This window comes from Cuculus canorus, chromosome 7 (genome assembly GCF_017976375.1).
Source record: "Cuculus canorus isolate bCucCan1 chromosome 7, bCucCan1.pri, whole genome shotgun sequence".
NCBI lineage: Eukaryota > Metazoa > Chordata > Aves > Cuculiformes > Cuculidae > Cuculus > Cuculus canorus.
The window spans coordinates 27741434-27757386 of record NC_071407.1 but is presented as its reverse complement, the minus strand read 5'-3'; the positions used below and the strand labels follow the sequence as shown (position 1 = coordinate 27757386).

Genomic DNA, 15953 nt, shown 5'->3' with positions numbered 1-15953 from the left:
GAGCAGATGAATACCAAATATGTCATGCTGTGAATTATTATGGAAAATGGATAGATATTTGTAATTTGAAGACATCCGGGAGTAAAGATGGCTTCGAAGGCATAAATAAAAATCCTGCCAGCAAAGGAATGCTTAAAACTGTATTGTCTTGCATTTGATATTTGGCTGTGTCACCTGTGACAATAACTCCTGAGACAAAACTGCCTTAAATGTAGTTCCAATCATTTTGCCAAGGTCTGACGCTTTCAGTCTGCTTTATGTACAAATTCTGGAGAGAAAGCAGAAGTGTCCTTGGAACACCTTACATCTCAGTTATGAAACTTCCCATCATCCCTGTACAGGAGTTGTGCAAACAACTTGTCCTTTAGTTGAGAGAATTATAGAATGGTTTGGGTTGGAAGGGACCTTAAAGCCCATCCAGTTCCACCCCTCCTGCCACGCGCAGGGACACCTCCCACTGGATCAAGCTGCTCAAAGCCCCATCCAACCTTGATTTGAACATCTCCAGGGATGGGGCAGCCACAGCTTCCCTGGGCAACCTGTGCCAGTGCCTCACCATCCTCATCTTGCACAATTCCTTCCTAATGTCTAATTAAATCTTCTCCCTTCCAATTTAAAGCAATTTCCCCTCCTTCCATCACACATTTCCCTTGTAAAAAGTCCCTCCCCAGCTTTGCTGTAGCCTCTTCAGGCGCTGGAAGTTCACTATATGATCTCCCTGGAGCCTTCTCTTCTCCAGGCTGAATAACCCAAACTCTCTCAGCCTATCCTCATCTTCGTGGCCTCCTCTGGAGCCATTCCAACAGTTCTGTATCCTCTTTGTGTTGGGGATTCCAGAATTGGACGCAGGGCTCCAAGTGGGGTCTCACGAGAGCCGCTTTCCTTTATTCCTACATTCTATTTCTCATGACAACTGCTGGGCAGGGGTCACTATAGCACTTTCTATGTCCACATAAGGTTTAATGCTGTCCTCTGCCATTAATGCCAAGTGCAATCGCTTTGTGCTGGGATCTTTACAGGCTGAAGACGAAAGCCAGGACGGTGCAGCATGCTGTCTTAAAGGCCAGGACAATCTTTTATGTCCCAGCAACGCCTCATGTTGTGCAGCTGCACAGGTTGCTGCTTCCATCACCGGTTTTCTTGACAACCGCCTGGAAATCTTGCAGGTAGATGTTAATTTTATTACATTTTCCTTTGTGCCAGGCAGGTCTCCTGTGGAGGACACCCCATGGCATGGCCAGGGCAGCCAGGACAACTTTCCTGTGTACTGGGAGAGGAAACTGGTGCAACCACGGGTCTTCCAGGAATTCCCAGCTGGAGCACCAGGACATGCCCCTGCCTTCTGCCTGAGTGGCCACCCCAGCCCAGCAGGCGTCAAAGCTAACATGGCGCCAGCGCTGAGGGGCTCTGGGAGGGGGGCGTGGCTTGGGGGTAGGGTGCAAGTGGGGGCGTGGCCTTAAGCGCACAGGGGCGTGGCATAGCAGAGGGGGGCGTGGCCCAATCAATTGCGTAGAGGGATAAAGCAGCGGTTTGTGGCACATGGCCGCACGTTTGTATGGGCGTGGCCTGTGACGCGAGAAGCGTGGTCTGGAGCGCATGGGGGCGTGGCTTGAGTGGCAGCCTGGACTGGGGGCTTGGAGCACCTAATGGGGCGCGGCGGGTGGGCGTGGCCTATGGCGCAATCATAGTGGCCTGGGAATATGGGGGAGTGGCTTGGGCGGGCTCGGGTCTCGGGCTTCGAGCATCGCGTGGGGCAAGGCGTGACGTGTGGGCGTGGCCTATAGATAGGGGCGTGGCCTAGCGGGCAGGTGGCGTGGCCGGAGGGTCTCTGGTCTGTGGGCTTGGCCCGTCGCGCAGGGCGTGTGGGCGTGGCCTGCTGCGCGTGGAGGGCGTGTGCTGCGGTGGGGGCGTGGCCTACAGCGTATGGGGGCGTGGCCTGTAGTAGGCGGAGGCGCGTCCCGGGGCGCGGTGCCGGAGCCCCGCCCCGCCGCACGTGACGCCGGTGAGGCCGCTGCCCGCGCCGCAGCCGCCGGGTCAGGTCTGTGCGCGCCGCGACAGGCGGGGGGCGGCGGGGCTCGGCTCTGCCGGGTCAGCATCCCCCGTGCAGGGCCCCGGAGAGCGGGGGAAGGGCAGGGCGAGGCGCCTGCAGGGCTGCTCTGCCGAGGAACGGGCGATGGGATGAGAGGGAACGGCCTCAGTGTGCGTCAGGGGAGCTTTAGGTTGGATACTGTGAGAAGAATTTCTCCTCCTGAAGGGTTGTCGGGCACGGAACAGGCTGCCCAGGGAAGCGGTGGAATTTCCATCCCTGGGAGAATTGTGTGAACGTGGCGCTTGTGGACACGGTTTAGCGGTGGGCTTGGCAGTGGCTGTGTCACTGAAATGGGGAATAAAACCCCCTCCTTAACGCCAGCGTTATCTTACAGAGCCAGGCACCCCTGAATTTCCGTGTGGAGACACAAGGGGATCGGCCTGCCTACCAGGGATCCCGATTGTGAGGAGCGGCAGGTTTTTGTACACAATATTCATACGTATATATTAGATTTCTCTTTAAAATCATGCATGTTATGAGGACAGGCTGAGAGAGTTGGGCTTGCTCAGCCTGGAGAAGGCTCCGAGGAGCCCTTAAGGCGACCTTCCAGCACCTGAAGGGGCTACGGGAAAGCTGCAGAGGGGCTGTTCATAAAGGATTGTGGGGATAGGATGAGAGGGAACGGGGCATAAACTGGAGAGGGGCGGGTTTAGGCCTGATATAAGGAAGAATTTCTTCGCCGTGAGAGTGGTGAGACATTGGAACAGGTTGCCCAGGGAAGCTGTGGCAGCCCCATCCCTGGAGGTGTTCAAGGCCAGGTTGGATGGGGCCTTGAGCAGCCTGATCCAGTGGGATATCCCTGCCCGTGGCAGGGGAGTTGGAACTAGATGATCTTTAAGGTCCCTTCCAACCCAAGCTATTCTATGATTCTATGTTAATCATATTTCATTAATAGAAGAGGTGTCCTCCCCGCCGCGCGTGCTTCCTGCAGTCCTTTATTGAGTCTGAGGGCTTCCCTGTCCTGTTTTGTTGGTATCTGGCCTCCTTTAAAGTTCCCATGTAAGGTTTGAAATCAGGGTTATCTTGACTTCCCATCTTTTGGATGTGACCTTGTGTTATAGCCAAGGACAGAGAATAAAACCAAACCCTTCCAGGTATTTTCCCCCTGCTCTTTTATGACATGTTGGTAGCCTGGAGTCTGTGGTGGTGTTATCCCTTTGGTACCCACTGAAGGCAAGTTGTTTTTTTTTTCTGACAGCAGAGGAATATACTGGGCAGTTTTATTGATTGCAGAAGCCTCTATTGCCCAGGGTTGATACTGAGTGCCTTATGGTGAATGCGCGGCTTCAAACCTTAGAATCATAGGATGATTTGGATTGGAAGGGAACATGAAGGTCACCCAGTCCAACCCCCTCACGGTGACTTCTTCAGCTGGATCAGCTTTATGATCTGTTGGAGTGAGTCCAGAGGAAGCCATGCAAATGATCTGAGTACCAGATCACCTTCCATACAAGGACGGACTGAGAGAGTTGGGCTTGTTCAGCCTGGAGGAAAGAAGCCTCCAAGGAGACCTTACAGCAGCCTTCCAGTACTGAAATGGGGCTACAGGAAAGCTGGGGACGGACTTTTTGCAAGGGCATGGAGTGATGCGATGAGTGGGAATGGCTTTAAATTGGAAGAGGGAAGATTTAGGTTAGACATTAGGAAGAAATTCTTCAAGATGAGGATGGTGAGGCACTGGCATGCATTGCCCAGAGAAGTTATGGTTGCCCCATCCCTGGAGGTGTTCAAAGCCAGGTCAGATGAAGCTTTTTAGCAACCAGATCTAGCAGAAGGTGTTGCTGCCTGCAGCAGAGTGGTTGGAACTAGACAGGGCTTTAAGGTCCCTTCCAGCCCAAACCATTCTGTGATTCTGTGCCATGCTGCAGAACAGCTGCAGAAATTTCCACCTGCTTAGGGCTTTCATTTACTTCCACTGGTTTAAGCCCTTGGTACATTAAATATCAGATTGTTCTTTTGGTTCACTGCTTCTTTCTTATTTTTGACCTCCAGTAAAGATTTAATTAATATCTTCCTTTTATTTGCTCTTAGCTCAGCATGGTTCCTTGCCAATCACTGGTTTCATTTCAGGGTTCATTTAGGAGACATAGCAGAGTGGAACAATTCTAGCTGTTCCTAACTTCTGGGTTGTGTGCTGAGTTTTGACTGACAGTCTCAAGGCTGAGTGGGCCAGAATGGTCTATGATTGTGCTGGTGGCCTCCAATTCGTTTAGCTGCCGACGGCTGACATCTGTGTTGAAGAGCAGTGTGTGAAAAAGGAAGAATGAGGAGGAAGCCAGTTTTGTTAGGTGAAATCAATCTGCAGTTGAAATCTGGCTGGAATTACATGATTGTTGGCTTTGTCCCTTTTTGCTTCGTACCTGTACAAAAATGGAGGCATTACTTTTTCATGAGATGGGAATAATGTCTCTTATAATAGTGTTCTTCACCTGTGGTCTTTATATTTTCACAGGAGTGACCTCTGTGTTGTTATAGATTGCGTATTCAATAATTACGAATTGAAGTGTGGTTCTGATCCCATTTTGAAATGTAAATGGAACTGGAAGGACTGGTACCACATAGCTCTTTGTTTCTGTCTTATGTCATTTGCATCTGCTTTCAAATCTCCCTGACAAATTGTTATTTTGCTAGATGTTCTTTGCTAACTGCTAGAAGAAAGATCTACATGTTCTCCAGCGAGACATGTTAGGAAGTGAAATTACCTGTACTGAAGAATGTAGTATAATCAGCTGAGAAAAATGTTCCTCTCATTCCCATCTCTCCTAGCTCTTTGCAAAGCACTTAAAGTGAGGGTAGGTAACTCTTGAGGGATGAGTGTCCACCTCTCAGGTATGTGTGCAAAAGTTGGTGGCAGAGCATGGTATTTGCAGGGAGTAATCATTTCTATCAGAATGGACAAAAGCATGAAGTCCTAAGTGCCATGATGACCTCTCAGTCCTTACTGATGTAATGTGGTGAAATCATAGAATCATAGAATGGTTTGGGTTGGAAGGGACCTTAAAGCCCATCCAGTTCCAACCCTCCTGCCATAGGCAGGGACAACTCCCACTGGATCAGGTTGCTCAAAGCCGCATCCAGTCTGGCCTTGAACACCTCCAGGGATGGGCCATGATTTTTCTTGCCAAGCTGTGCCACCCTCACACAAAAATGTTTCTTCCCAAGATCTCATCTCAGTCTCCCCACTTTCAGCTTAGAACCGTTACCCCTCATCCCATCTCTGCACTCCCTGATAAAGAGCCCTTCCCCAGCTTTCCTGTAGCCCCCCTTAAAGCACTGGAAGGCTGCTCTAAGGTCTCTCCGGAGCCTTCTCTTCTCTAGGCTGAACAACCCTAACTCTCTCAGCCTGTCTAAAACTTGAATTTTACCTTCTGACCAAATCATCTAAAGTTTTGCAAAACAGCCTGATGCACACATAGCACTCTTAGTGCTGTTTCATCTCAAAGAGAATTATGTATGCAGACGATACATTTACCCTGTCACTGTTGTCCCAGTTGCTCTGAGCTTCTGCAGGACTTAATCTGCTTTTGAAACGGTGCTGATAAAACGGTGCTGGTAGTATTTATGTCCCTACAGTTGCCTAGGAGCCCTAATCACACACAGGAGGAAATCAGCCTTGTAATAGGCTTTGAGACTGTGAAATAGGAAATGGGAAATAATGCTAATGTATAGAGGATTCAGCAGACTGGTAGCCTAACCACTGCCCACTTGCTGAAAATGCCAAGTGGGGAGAGAGGAGTGTGTGGTTTTGGGGGTTTTGCAGCTTTAAAGGAGGATTATATACTAGTTGTGGTGGTACTGCCCTGGGAGAATACTTTCCATGTATCTGGGCACCGTGGTGAATGTGAACAAGTGCTTGTTTTGAAAAGTCAGAAAGTGGGTGGTGGCAGAGGTGTTACAAGCTTATGGTTGGATCTGGTAGTGGGTGAGAGTGAAGAGGCTGGAAGGAGGAGACAAGGGACTTTGATGTGACAGAGGAGGAGAGTTTACTGCCAGAATGATGCAGGTTAAAGTCAGTGAGGAGGAAACTGATCCAGTCAGCTGTTTTCAAAATAGGTGTTGAGTTTAAAGTATCGTCTTAAAACTGTGCTTCCAGAGGAGAGCATGCAGTAATCCTGGTTTATTTAATACAACCCTTTTTCTTACTTTTTACTTAAGATCAATATTAATTTTTAAATTGCCTGATTAAAAATAAATAACCATATATTTCCATTTTTTGGAGTGAGAGGCGGAAGAGGAAAATAGGGAGAAAGTAATTTAATGGGATTTCTGTACAGAAGGTGTTTATACAGAATTTTCAAGGCATCTATTTCTGAATTAGAGATAAAACTGTCTTTACGTGTAATAGGTAACATCAGGTTTAATCTGTGACTCAAAATGACAGTGTTGCTTTAAAAACACTTTAAAGTTCATTTCACAGCTCAATACTTTTGTTTACTTTTAGTAATTGTTCAACTAGTCTCACTAAACAACAAAAGCCTTGGATATCACTTTCTAACCAAAGAAATTATTTCTCTAGATGGGCAAGAAAACAGAGATATCTCAGAGTTAAACCTGAATTTTTCTTCCTCTTAGTTAGTCTTCTCTCTGTTGTGTTCATGTAGCTTTCCAAATACTTTCAAAGTGAAAGCACCACTAATGATTTCTTTTGACGTTATTCCTATTCCTTTTGTATTGTAGCAACTGTAGCATTGAGATTATACTATTGTTGGTCTAACTGTAAGCTACATTTGTTCTTTTTATTTTGAAGGTGAGCTTTGACTCCCTTTGCTAGCGCTGGAGCTGATGGTGTTCAGTATTCCCATGGTTCAACCCTCATGGTGTCCAAAATTACAGAGAATCTGCTCTCCTCATTAAAAACCTTGTAAGAGGTCGTCGGAAGTACAAGATAAATGTTGCTAGTTAGGAAAGCAAATTAAATGGGATATTTTCTTAGCGTAACACTGTATGGTTGAAGGCGAATGCCAACATGAACACTTAACTACCACTTTTAATTATTTTGTGAGCTCCATTATCGATGACATAAATTTGAGGGAGCAGGCTTTTCTTCAACCACTGTGTTTGCATTTGATGGTGTTTACTGAACCTACCCCAGCTGGGCTTTGTAAGAGGCCACAGCTTTCTACATCTGAGACAGCCGTTACGGTTGCCAGGAGTTCTAGAGAGTCAATGATTAGAAGAGTCATTTGTTCTCAGGGAAGCAGGGCTCAGGGACCCTGTGGTACAAGTGGTATCGTCATTGCTTCAGGAACCAGGTTGATGTTATCAGTTACAGAAGCTGTGAAGTGAACTGATTGATGTGGGGATGGCCATCTGCAACCCTTGCGCTGCTGTAAGTGTAGCTCTGCAATCAGTTGTGGAGTGGCCTCTCTCATGAAGAGAACTTCATGCCTAGGCCTGAGCTTTGTTGAGGAGCACTCCAGCCATAAACCTCAGTTTTCACTGTGAGACTGAAGCGTGTCTGCAGTTTATTTGCTCTTTTTCTGATTAGATTTGTTTTTGTCTTATTAATAGACTTGGATCTCCTATCTAATAAACAAACATGAGTCATCTGAAGTTGTTCGCCGCTACGCTGAAGTGGCGTGGCATTAAACTTCTGGAAAAGCAAGAAATAGCCAGAAGGGTATTTTTACATGGCCGGCGGTATGTTTCATCAGGAACCTCAGAACCATTCCTGAGTGGGAGTAATTCAAATTATGTGGAGGAAATGTATTACGCATGGCTTGAAAACCCTAAAAGCGTACATAAGGTAAGTCTAAAAGTTGACTGCAAGTGATGATATTAGCTTAAGGGTGGAATCAGTATTTTTCTTTTTAAACTTGTTTTATATAAAGCCCAGAAAAAGATCTTGTATGAAATGAAAAACATGAAACTCATTTCCCGTATATTTATTGTTGTGAGATGTGATATTGCAGCAGAAAAAGTACAGAGGAGCCACAGGTGGGATGGGCTGAGTGGAAGGAATGAGACATGCAGACCAGAAATAGTGTGCTGTTCTGAAACTTCCAGTGTTTCTCCATGGAAATGCTCTTTGAGCAGTCTGTTAAGGAATTATTAACATGTGGAAGAAGAGCCAAGGAATAAAATACTTTGAATGTTCTGGTTTGTTGTAACAAATTTGAATCAGAGGATGTGTTCTATTTAAGTAGTATGTGTTGATGTTGTTGCATCTAAACGAACTGAAGAAGATGAATGTTCAGTTCCCCTTAGGTAGCTGTGGAAGCTAAAGCCTTAAAACTGAATCTGAAATTGTCAGAAAAGCCTTCTGAAGTATCTTGAAAGGTATTTTGTCCTGTCTGTCCCCCTCTCTCTGGGTGACAATGATTTCTTTGCGTTTTTAACTTTAAATCTATTGCCCGAGTGCTTTCTCGTGAGCAGAATACAGAGACTTGATTTTTAACAAGCTTTCTGCTGACAAGGAAGGCTCTTTTATGGTGATACATGTGGAGTAACTTAAGAAACTGATGAGAAGTCTGATAAATTCTAGGACAGACAAGTCATTTCCTAGAGAAGTAATGTGATTGTGCCCAAAATGTTTACCAAATTGGTTATGTGTTTCCCATGTTGTTGAGGCACGTACATCAAAGTGTCACTCTAAGTCCGATTATCTGGAGTAACGCATGTTGAGGTAAAAAAAGGAGGCCAAAAAACCAGTTTTTTTGGATGTTGCTTATGAGTTTAGTCTTGTTGGAAAGTGACACATGCAATGACAACCCTGAAGACTGAATGTTATTTACATAGCACATAGATCCCAGATCTGTGTTACACCTTAACTCTAAACTGGAGAGGCCTTCTCCAGGGGTTGCTCCTGTTCTCATCCCATCTGTCTTCAATTCCTTCCTGTGTGACTGCCAGCTAAAGTTCCAGCCGGTGTAGAGCAGGGTAGCATGTTGTATGGACGTACTGAGCAGCTCCCATATGGCAGGCTGAGACAGTCGGGCTTGTCCAGCCTGGATAAGAGAAGGCTCAAGGAGATCTTATAGCAACCGTCTAGTACCTGAAAGGGGCTACAAGAAAGCTGGGGAGGTACTGTTCACAAAGGCATATAGTGATAGGGCTAGGGGCAATGGGTATAAACTGGAGAGGGGCAGATTTAGGCTAGACATAAGGAAGTATTTCTTCACCATGAGAGTAGTGAGGCACTGGCACAGGTTGCCCAGGGAAACTGTGGATGCCCCATCCCTGGAGGTGTTCAAGGCCAGGTTGAGTAGGGCCTTGGGCAGCCTAATCCAGTGGGATGTCCCTGCCCATGGTAGGGGGGTTGGAACTAGATGATCTTTAAGGTCTCTTCCAACCCAAACTATTCTATGATTCTGTGAATTTTCCAGAAGCTGTCATGTTGAATCGGTGCTACAGATTGATATTAACCCTTTATTTTGAGGATGCCGAAAGGGATAAACTCAATGCCTAAGGAGCGTGTGTGGTGACATCTTGTTTTATTTACGTTAAGTCGACTTGTAACGACCGTCTTTCCTTTAGGGAAATGCCCTATTCAGACTCTTGGATTTTCCCAGGGGACATAAACCTGGATGAATTAACGCGAGGGCGGTGCGATCGGCATTGCTGGAAGGGGAGCTGGCCAGGGTGCTGAATGGCCAACCCCATCCGCAGCTGGGGCTGCCAGAGCGGCCTCTGCGGCAGTGGAGAACATTCCAATACAACCATCCCAGGAAAGAGAAAAGGTTCCTGCTAAATTTAGACCTGCCTGCTTTTTTGCTCATGCTTGGAAGCCGGTAAGAATGCGAAAAATCCTGCCAAAAGACTGGCAATGGATCCTAGTGAGGTGATGCAGTTTGTGGGTTGAACAGTGACCAATAAATCAGCAGAAATGAATTGACAGCATTTTGAATGTACTGGTGGAGTAGGGTGTAGACTTGGGAATGGGTCCCAGGTAATTCAAGATGCATTTAAAAACGTGTGAATTCTTTTCCAGGTTAACTATGTGTAATATACTTACAACAGCAATGAAGTGAATTAAAACTGAAGAGCTGGAGCAGCTCTGCTATGAGGACAGGCTGAGAGAGTTGGGGTTGTTCAGCCTGGAGAAGACAAGGCTCCGAGGCGACATTATAGCGGCCTTCTGGTACCTGAAGGGTGCTACAAGAAAGCTGGGGGTGGGAGAGCTTTTTACAAGGGCATGTAGGAACAGGATGAGGGGGAACAGCTATAAATTGGAAGGAGGAAGATTTAGATTAGACGAGAAATTCTTCACAGTGAGAGTGGTGAGGCCCTGGCCCAGGTTGCCCAGGGAAGTGGTGGCTGCCCCATCCTTGGAAATGTTCAAGGCCAGGTTGGATGGGGCTTAAGCAGCCTGATGTAGGGGGAGGTGTCTCTGCCCATGGCAAGGAGTTGGAACTGGATGACCTTTAAGGTCCCTTTCAGCCCAAACCATTCTTTTATTCTGCGATTCTAAATTCAGTGTGTGCCTGGTTTATGGGGCTTAAAGGAGCATGATTGATAGGTGTTGTGCATTATTTTACAGCTGTTCTTGCCTAAATAATAGGAGTTTTTACAGCCTAGGGAAAAAAAAGATAGGGAAGAGAATGATGCTGATTAATTTTAGTTTGTTCCGTCAACAAAATTAATTTTTGGTTTCTTGAAAACCATCTAATATCATCAACTGAAAGCTGAAAATACCTACCCAAGATTTTTGTTGAAAGAAATTGTTCAAAGTGGTGAAAGTGTTGGAAAATATTGTCAAGAGACACCAACGGCTTATGTAGTGTTGGTTATGATATTGCTAAGAATTTAACTCTCTCAGCAGGCTACTCATATTTCATTGTTTTATCCAGTATGTCCAGCATGCTTTAGAGAGTCAATTTGTGCTAGGCATTTAGACATCACATTCTCTGTCTTCTTTTTCCTCTTTATTTCCTATTTTTCCCCCATGTTTCTTTTTTTTGGGTATATCCTCCTTGCTAGAGGGATGTGCCTTCTAGGTTATGAAGTAAATGCTTTATTTTTCCTGGGCTTTAAAAATCATTCTAGATGCATTTCTACTTAGAAACTGCAATTAATCAAGGCTCCTCAAATTATTTTCCCCTCAGAAGATTTGACTGGATGTGTCTTCCCAGGGTAGCTTATTTAAAACTGCTTGAAAGATGACTGTCGCATTCCAATAAGCAGTCAGTGTTCCTGTTTTTCTTCGAATCTCCTTTCTATGTATAACATGGTTCCATGTCCCAGAATATGCATTTATATCTATAGGAGCTTTTTGTGCAAATCCATTCCTGATGATTTTCCTTCTTTTCCTTGTCTTTTGAATTTCCTATCCTTACAGGAGCCAAAACAACAATCCGAATAAAATGATGTGGGCTCTGAAGAAGGCATCATTATTTCTTCTTGAAGCTTGGTGTCAGGGCCATAGATCATAAGCGAGAAGCTTGACAAGTTTCAGTTATTACTATCACAAGATTAATTACGAAACTGCATGGTTGGATATTATGTACATAATGTCTTACATGTTACCCTGTATGCAGCAGCTCTACCATCAGGATAACTAGTATGTTACTTGTTATTTGAAGTGCAACACTATATTATAGGAGAGTAGAATATTGGCAGTGAATCACTTGAATTTTATGTTACTTGAGAAAATAATAGTTAACTACAATATAGATATGCTGACAGGGTAAAAAAAGCGAGTGTATCATGTATCACTATACTAATTTATTTTTTACAGATATATTTTCTAGTTATGTCTCCTCTACTGTTTTCTTAAGGAACTTTGCTAATTTGCAAGGCTTGCTGGGAGACCAAACAGGAATTGTGTCTGTTCAGTCACGTGGCAAATGCAGGTGCCAAAGTCTGACATTGATACACAAGACTTGGAGACTATAATCTGGTATCAATCTTGAAAGACACTACAGAAATTTGTAAAGGCTTTGATGGATGTGTATCTAGAAGAAACTAATTTTCTGTAGCCAAATGATGTATTTTCCCTCCCCTCTGATCAAATGTCAAGCCTGCCCGACAAATCAATAAGTTAAAAAATGCGATATGAACAAATAGCGTGGGTTCCTTTTATCCCAGCTGACTGCATCTTCAGATGTAGACATTTTGAAGTTATTTCCTTATATTTGTGAATTTGCATAAAGAAAGGGCCTTATGCTTATTCTCCTTAAGCAGGTTGTGTGCTAGGCAAGCCTGTTTGGATTTCGATAGCATCTGCCTCACCAGAGTATTTGTCTAAGACCATATTCAGTTCTTTGTGGGACTGTGCTGTGAAAACCTTTAGAGTCAACAAAGTAATATTTGTATTATCATCACCGTATGTGTACCACGATGGTGTGAAAAGCAAAGAAGGAACCTTAACATAAGCAAAGCCTATTCTTTAGTAAACCTTTGAGTGAATGCCAAATATCAGGTTTGTCTTGGATCCAGATGTGTTTGGCATTTCCTAATATAATGGTAGTTAATAACTGTGTGTTGCCAAAATAATTCCTCCAGTCTAAGTAGCCTTAGTTGTAACATGAAGGGATTGTAGTCTGTTTTTCACTGCCTGGGATCTGCAGACACTCAGACTGGGTGCTTTATGGGCATGGAATAACAATACTGTTCTTAATATGGGGTAAGAATGTGTAAGAATAGAGAGAATACCAGAGGAGATGCAGTCATGCTAATAAACTCTTGTAGACCTTTTATAGCATATAAAATATGGTATGAATTCAGAATTCTATCCTTGGCATTACTAGCAAGATGTAAAGGTAAGAATGTAGGGAAGGGATATAAATGAGAGAAGGGAGGAGGAATGGGTTCGTTATCAGTATGTCTGGAACTGACCACCATACATGATCTGTCTGCCTTAATTTGTCATGGCATTTAAAAGTTAGGCTATGTTTAGCTAAATCTGTGTAAGAGCAGAGTTATAAATTAGGTTTATTCTGTTTGTAACAGCTTTGTATTAATAAAGAAGTAAGAGAGGTGCGTTAAAGCAGTGTTTCTCATAAGTGGCTTGCTGTTAATGGTGATATTCCTGCCCACAGGTAGAATGTATCGCCCCCAATCCATAACTTTGAATTTGGAAGGTTGAGTGACAGTTAGCTCTTGTATGCTGTCCTTCTCATAGTGTTTCTGAATACTTTACAGCTTGTAGAAATTTCAATATGAAGACTTTTTGTTAATGAAAACAGAATTTTATGATTTTTTTCTGGCATGCAGTATTGGTAGTAGATTATTTTGATTTTTTGTGTATTCTGTAATGAATATATTAAGTGATGTTCTTTTTAATTTGAAATCTTTGGGCTACTTTTGGGTTTTGTGGCAGTAGTTCCTTGAAATGCTTTAGTTCCAAGTTGGTAGCTGTGGTAAATAACGTGCACTGTACAAGATGAAATTTAGCTTTTACAGTTCTATTCCAGTCACAAAGATTTTAAAGTTTTGAAATAGCTTCCTTTCTTTCCTAAGTTAGCCAATCTGAGGAAAGTGTTTTATGAATGTGTGTTTGTTAGCTTTTATGGAAACTGTAAGCTAAGCACAGGTATTGGTCCGTCCCCTGCTAGTGCAGTCTTCTTTCTTTGTTGGGTATGATCATTTCAAATGTTTTATGCCATTATGCTGATGTCTCTTGGCATCCATCTGTCTAATTCCACTCTAATCTGGGACAGTGACCACCCCATCAGAATGGAGACAGTTCAGGAAAGCCAGATTTGGGCATATGTGGAACAGGTGGCTTGTGTAAAAGTACAGATGGGAATAAAGGGATCTTTCATTTGTTGTGATTCATTTTCTGAAATAGGTGCTCTTCTAAAGTTATGGTTTGCACCTGAAACCAGATCCAGAATCTCTTTCATGGTAAGGAAGCCTAAGCTCCTGAGGAAAGGATCTTGGACCAGAAGCCTCACTGAGAAAAGCTCTAATTGATTTAAATAGTTTCCTCCAGAAAGGCCCTTAAGGACTGTTTCTGATTTAGCATATTCAGTGAGTGTCTTGAAGTATCATAAATTCTTTAGGTATCATTAAAGGAATGACTTAATTTCATTTATTAAAGTTCTCAGTTTTATAGGCTTGATATCTCTTTACCAGCAGCATAATATCATACCCATTACTGGGTGCCTGAATAAACATCACAGTTAAAAAGAGCTGTGTGAATGAATAATGCACGAAGATGCTTTGCACTCCTGTGTGCTGGAGAGTTTTACTGAGCAAGCTCAGGGTAAGGAATAAGATGAAAAGTGCTGTGTGTAAATGAAACACACAGTTGCTACTGAGATGTGGAGATATCAGTGGTTTCCTTTTGCTGGCTATTAGGGGTTCTTAATAATGTAATGTAGTGAGGTACCATCTGTGCCTTGAAGGAGCTGCTTTTGGCTGAGACTTCTGTTTGAGGTAATAAATTTTCCTTCTTTCCTTTTCTGTACATGTGTCCAGTCCTGGGATTTGTTTTTCCGAAATGCTAATGCTGGCCAAGCATATGATCCGCAGCTGCCAGATCAGTTGGAAAGAAAGGCATCGTTTCTTCAGAGCCATGGCCTGGCCCAGACACCGGGTAAAGCTGAAAAGCTTGTTGAAGATCACCTTGCTGTGCAGTCTTTAATAAGAGCATACCAGGTAAATGTGCTGTGGGGTAGACATGGGAGGGCCTCTCCTTTGCCAACAACCTTTTTCTTCCTTTTTATGTCTTGTTTGTCTTCTGATTTTAACTCTTAGAATCATAGAATCACCAGGTTGGAAAAGACCTCTAAGATCATCGAATCCAACCATTCCTCTCTGGCACTTAAACCATGTCTCTGAACACCTCGTCTACCCATCTTTTAAATACCTCCAGGGAAGATGACTCGACCCCCTCCCTGGACAGCCTCTGCCAGTGCCCGATGACCCTTTCTGTGAAAAATTTTTTCCTGATATCCAGTCTGAACCTCCTCTGGCAGAGCTTGAGACCATTCCCCCTTGTCCTATCACCTGTTGTCACTTGGGAGAAGAGGCCAGCACCACCTCTTGCCTGTTGTCTTGCTTCTGATCCAAAAGGTCTTGAACTAGATAATCATTTCTTCTCTGCAGTGTGTGAACACAGAGTTCGTGGATTCAGACTGGGATTCTCCTCTGGCTTACCCACAGCCTTGATGCTGGTCATCTGACTTAATGTAGAAGCTCTTTACAGAGATAGTTGTTTGTGAAAGGGAGCATGAATCCATTGGGTTTTGCCCATTTACCATAAGCAGGAGCCAAACATGTCAGAGCTTGGCCTTTACTATTCTTTGGCTCCCTTGACCGTGTTAAGATTTGTGTGCATCTCTCTCTGATTCAGTAGGTTACTCAACAAAATTGGAAGACTAAGTTATCTAAAATAGTTTTGCTTCATATACGAGGAGTTGTCCTGGCTATACTAATGAATCTCCTGATCTATGCAGTGAAATAAGAACTTTTCTCTCTTCAGCAGCAAACTTTTCCATGAACCAAATCTGTCTTTACCTCTGGGGACGTTTGTATTACAGTTCTAAATGTTACTACCTTTTTCAAGAAAGGGGGAGATGTGCATGCCTTGTACATCTAGTGTGAATTTTTAGATTGATTTGAGTGGGATTATTGGTAAAGAGAGGGGGGAGCAATAATGAATTAACCAGAAGTTGAATTTTGGGAGGCTGAAGGTACTGAGTTTGAGTCATCTTTGATGAATTTCTTTTAGAAAGCTATACATCAAAGTTGACTTTGTTTCACGCTCAGATTTGTTTAACCCTTTTATTAAATTAAGAAATAAAGTCTACTTTCCCCTTTTCCTTTAGAAGAAGGACTTTGGAAATATCACATTGGTTGGGTTGGATATTTTCCAAGTATAAAATAAGTTTACACATTTTTATTTAGACTAGTGCTGAATAACTTAATTTCAATAGAAGTCCTAAAACCGGTGTGAAAAATAAAACCAAACATTAGG

At 43.8% G+C, this 15953-nt stretch overlaps 1 protein-coding gene across 2 annotated transcripts in view; it reads left to right on the top strand.

Annotated features, from left to right (window-relative positions):
* Positions 1-1909: 1909 nt before the first annotated feature.
* The window catches only part of OGDHL (oxoglutarate dehydrogenase L), a 55788-nt gene continuing 41744 nt past the window's right edge, over positions 1910-15953 (top strand). Inside the window, exons 1-3 of one of the 2 annotated variants that reach the window (XM_054071951.1) lie at positions 1910-2038; positions 7601-7835; positions 14453-14632. In XM_054071951.1, the coding sequence (XP_053927926.1) occupies positions 7629-7835; positions 14453-14632 (387 nt within the window). In that variant the 5' untranslated portion in view covers positions 1910-2038; positions 7601-7628. Of the gene's footprint in view, positions 2039-7278; positions 7419-7600; positions 7836-14452; positions 14633-15953 lie in introns of those variants that run through there. The other variant, XM_054071950.1, reaches the window with a different exon arrangement.